We start from the raw sequence: 4,640 nt of genomic DNA, 5'->3' as shown, positions 1-4,640 counted from the left end.
CGCTGACGTCATGTTGCGAATACAAGGTAACAAGGAGAATTGAGAGAAGGAGTGTTGAGGGGAGCAGAATCTGGTGCCTCCCCATGTTCCGACCCACGAAGTTTCGTGGACGTGCCGCAGAAATCGTGACCACAACGCCGCGGGATGCTGTGACGAAAAGTGCAGTCAGCGTGGCATAGCAAACATGGTTAATGGTTTGCTGCTTCACCTCCGCCGCGTGGGAGCGACAGTCGCGGAAGCTGGCCTAGCCATAGCATCGTAACCGGTTGCAGGGATGGTCCCATCAATGAGCGTCTTTCGTCGCTTCATTTCCATGCCGGGACCGCCGCTCAGGGGCCGCTGAAGATCATCTTCATCCTCGCGGCCTCGCTTGATGCCACTGCTGCCGTTCAGCACGGGCTGCTGCGAAGCATAACCGTTGGACATGGAGCCAATGTCAGCTGATGGGGCGTAAACGTCACTACCAGCCGAGCCACCTGTTGCGCCTCGGTCATTGCTCATGACGCTGTAGAGATTGCTGGATGGCTGCTGCTGAACCCGAGGAGGGGTGCTGTAGCCGGGCTGCTGGGAGTAGTACGGCTGGGGAGGCGCGGCCGTGCGGGGCGTCGCACGTCCAGACGTCGGGGCGTGGCTGGGAGATCCCGTCATCTCGGGCGACAAGTGGTGTTCGGAAGACAAAGCTCCAACAGGGGGTGCGGCGTAGTTATAAGAAGCTCGGTTACCGTCGTAAGCTCCACTATCATGGGTGTACTCGGCATCCTGCTCATGTTCGGCCTCATCGTCGCCGCCTTGGTGACTGACACCGTGTCCATTCTGGTCCGAAGACGAGATTATGCCGTTCGTAGCCTTTTGGTCCACGGGGGCGCCGGGTCCTGCAGGGCGCGACGAAGGAGGGCCCATGTCATTTTTGCCGTATGGGTCGTTGTGTCCGTACAAGGAGCGATCCTGTGGGCCAGGGTTTGTTGTCTGATACGGTGACTGCTGTGAGGACGCATTGTACATGGGTCGGGAGTTGTCGTAAGACTGGCTAGCAGCGGGATATTGCTGCATACTCTGAATAGATGATCCGGGGGGCGTGGTAGCAGGTGTAGCTGGCATCGAGCGCGCGCTGCTCAGCCCAGTGTCAATGGACATGGGGTTCGCATTTTGCGCGCTGCCTATACCTTGACCCTGCTGGGCCCACTGGAAGCCATCTGAAGTGCCCATGTTGCCGCCCATGACGCTCGAAGCACTGGTCGGAGGCGTCGGGAAAGTGTGAGCTCTGTCCAGCGAGGGTCGTCCCATGTTGGAGTGAGACGGAAGCGGCTGCTGGGGGCCAGGAAGTCCCATCGAGTGGTGGTGGTGATGCTGCTGAATAGGTGCCAGGCCTGGGCCCGATTGAGAGTTGCGCATCTGGTTCTGTTCCTGCTTTCGACGCTCGGCCGAAGCCATGACTTGGTTGGTACGGTTCTGGTTGGTGGGGTGGTACAGGAGGGCGCCGATGTTGTGGACGAAGAGGGGGTACAGAAGCTCTGTAATCTTTTCCTTGTTTGCGAAATCGAGAGCCCTCTCGAACGGGATCCTGGGAATTCGTCAGGAACGAGTGGCTCAAGCTGAACAGGAAGAATGTAAAACTTACCACACGCCCTTGAGGTGCATGGGCCCGATTTTCACGACGTGTCTCAGTTTTTCACTCTTCAAGATACCATCCCTGCGACCACGGGTCATGCCAGCCACGTTGAGAAGCTTCGTGCCATTGATCATATGGTTATCTGCGATTCCGATTAGTGATGCATTCCTGAAGCGAAGGTTCACGTGTCCGTTCATGCGTACCTTCGCGACGAGCAACGCAAATACCGCGCGCCTCAACCTGGAAGCACAGACTGCCTTCGTCTTCCCAGAGTGTTGCCGTCACTCGGGGCTTCATGCCAGGTGGCGCCACCTGGCCCGTTGTGTCAAATCCCTGGTAAGCATTGCCGTTGGGAGGCGCGGGCAGCGGCAGCACATTTTGAGACGCGCCCATCGAGTTTCCAACGTTCGGGTGGGCATTTTGGGGCGAAGCCATGCCATTGGCATAACCATAAGGCTGACCGTACTGCTGGGCGGGAGGTGCAGGGTATTGGGGCAAATGGCTTGGCTGCAGCGGAGGAGGTTGTTGCTGGTGGTGGTAAGACATGCCCGATGTTACTGTTTGGTTGGAGGGAGGCTGGCCTGCAGACATATGCTGTTGGTAGTACATTTCAGCGGCTGGTTGGTTCATAGTGGGATACTGTTCGTATCCTCCAATTGATTGGCTTGCAGATCCTGGAATGGTGGTCGTGACGGGCAGGTTAGGAGAGGGGGTTTTGGGGCCGTTGGAGGATGCAGCCGAGGTGAAGGACGACTGAGAACCGAGGTGGGAGCTGGCTGCTGAACCGATGGAGCTGACCCGAGGTGACGATGTCCCCGAAGAGGAGTAGGCCTGGTGTTGAGCGGGCAGTGGCAGAGAAGGTATTCTCTCGGTACCCATGTACAGCGGCCGTTGGTTAGAGGGGGCGTTGTAGTATGACACGTCGGCCAGGCCCCGGGTCTGCACGTGGGAGATCGGAGGGAGATCCAGCTTCACGGTATTGCTCAAAGGCTCGTGTCAAGCACACACTGTCGAGAGGTTGAGATGCAGGGCTTGCTTGCGGAAGCGGCAGCAGACACTTGTGAGCGATTGTGGGCGGCCGTGGATCGAAGAAGCGTCCAGACAAGGCAGCAGTCGTCAGGGGCAATCGTTGGTCTCGTAAAAAGTCGTTAACGTTGGCGCTCGTGGTGATCGTGACATCCGTCGGCAGACCGTGAGAACAGAATCTTCTTTCAAAATCTCGGCAGACGAGCGAATTGAGCGGGCAAGCCGAGCTAAAAGCACAGGACAGAGACAGGGGAGGAGGTAGACCGGGCGAGAGATGCTCGGGACTGATCTTTCTGGGAGGGGGGGGGCGGTGGCTTTCGTTTGAGTTGGTTCACAAGGTCGTAGATGGTGACAGCTCGGGAAGGCTCAACCCTTTAAGTCTAGATACGAATGTGAATCAGCTCCCGCATTCGTGGGGTCTATTTCCGTCGGTAAGCGGAGGAGGGCAAAGATAGAGTTGAGGGTGGAGGGCGGCCGAGGGCAAGAGATGCAGTAACAGGATGCGCGATGACAAGTGGAAGAGGAGTTGGGGCAAGTTGCGTTTTTGGTTTTGGCTTGGTTGGGCTGAAGTGAAAGGCATGGATGGAGGGACAGGCGGCGCGGGCAAGACGACATTGTAAGCGAAAACAGTACTAACCTTCCTCTCCGTTTTCACGGGGGGGACACGACCTGCTGGGATAGGGAGCGAAAGGGAAGGGGAGAAGGAATAAGAGGTGGTTGGTGTGTCGTGAAGTGGAAAGGAAAAGGGAAAGGTCCTGGCGAAGGACGGATGGTTTTGTTTTTTGGTGGTGAGGAAGAGGAGGAGGCCGGTCAAGGTCGATACCCAGACACAAGCAGATCCCGGCCGGAGCGGGCAGGATGAGGATGAATGGGCAGGGTTGAGCAAGGTACAAGTGCTAGGGGGGGCAGTTCGGGGAGGCAGGATGTACCGGCCAGACCGCGAACACCAGCCCACAACCCACGGGGGTTCAAGAGTGTAAGGGTAAGGAGGAGTCGCAGAGGGGGAGCACTCACGCGCGGGCGAGCGAGAGAGCGGCAGCGCAGGCCACTGGGGGGCCTGTACCCAACATGGAGCGCACTGAGCACGTAGCACCCCTTCACTGAGCGGCGGCGAGAGGCGCAGGTGCCAGGGAGCGGTGGAAGCAACAACGGACTTGTCCTGGGCTGGTCCAGGTGGAGAAGACAGCGTGGGTCCTGGAGCGTGGAGCCTGGAGCTTCAACCCGACCCTGGTAGCTCTTGCCCAGCAAAAGAGCGCGGGTGACAGCGACAAGGTTGTGGTGTCAGTTTAGGCTTAGCACCGACAAGACCGGCCCCAGTCAGTCGCAATACCAGCCTGTAAAAAGACTGGGTATAGGAGTGTGCAAGCGTAGGGAAGGGGTGGGTACATGGTGGCTCTCTTTTTTTTTTCTCGCTCTCTCTCTCTCTTTCTCAGTCGCTCTCTTGCCTGGTCGAAAAGGACCAGCCCCCCCCTACCCTTGCTCTTTGCTTTCGTTCGTCTGTGTGCCCACCGCTGTCCATGTTGGAGATTCGCGATCTGCCAGAAGGTGCCTTGACCGACCAACCAGCCGACAGGTCGTTGTACCCAGGGCGGCTGAGTCTGGCCACTTGTGGCGGCAAAAGTCGCTCTTCATTGAGCCCATCCAGACTCACGAAGACATGTGTCCATGCGCATGACCCGGCCTTCGCCTCCTGCTGTTTCAATTGAAGACCAGCTCTGTTCTCGCGCCAAAAACCTTCTTGTCCAGTGGCCCACCGTCAGTACCAGTTCTTGCCCGGTTGAGGAGGGGGCTAGGTAGGACAACGCAACTAAGCTAGCCGTCGCTGCTCGGTACGATGTAGGTGGGGACGTGGGAGGTTGAGAGGGGAAGGGCGGGCCACTGTTTCTCGAGACCCAGTCTTGCCAGTGTGGGTTGAGGTGGGCAAGGCGTCAGTCAGGACAGGGGTCTGACTGCTCTCATCCCGGGGAGGGTGTGAGGACAACAAGGCAGTGGTTGCACCGCCGGG

At 58.3% G+C, this 4,640-nt stretch overlaps 1 protein-coding gene across 1 annotated transcript; it reads right to left on the bottom strand.

Moving 5' to 3' along the window:
• Nucleotides 1-204: 204 nt before the first annotated feature.
• On the bottom strand, nt 205-2,488 carry D7B24_004379 (uncharacterized protein; the record flags this gene model as incomplete). Its single annotated transcript, XM_028638550.1, has 3 exons — nt 205-1,561; nt 1,619-1,751; nt 1,813-2,488. The coding sequence occupies 3 exons, from the start codon at nt 2,486-2,488 to the stop codon at nt 205-207; spliced, it is 2,166 nt and encodes a 721-aa protein (XP_028490273.1).
• Nucleotides 2,489-4,640: the final 2,152 nt, after the last annotated feature.

This window comes from Verticillium nonalfalfae (assembly GCF_003724135.2).
Source record: "Verticillium nonalfalfae strain VnAa140/NRRL 66861 chromosome Unknown scaffold_240, whole genome shotgun sequence".
Taxonomy (NCBI): Eukaryota; Fungi; Ascomycota; class Sordariomycetes; order Glomerellales; family Plectosphaerellaceae; genus Verticillium; species Verticillium nonalfalfae.
The sequence above is the reverse complement of the archived record's forward strand: the minus strand, read 5'-3'. Positions and strand labels throughout refer to the sequence as shown.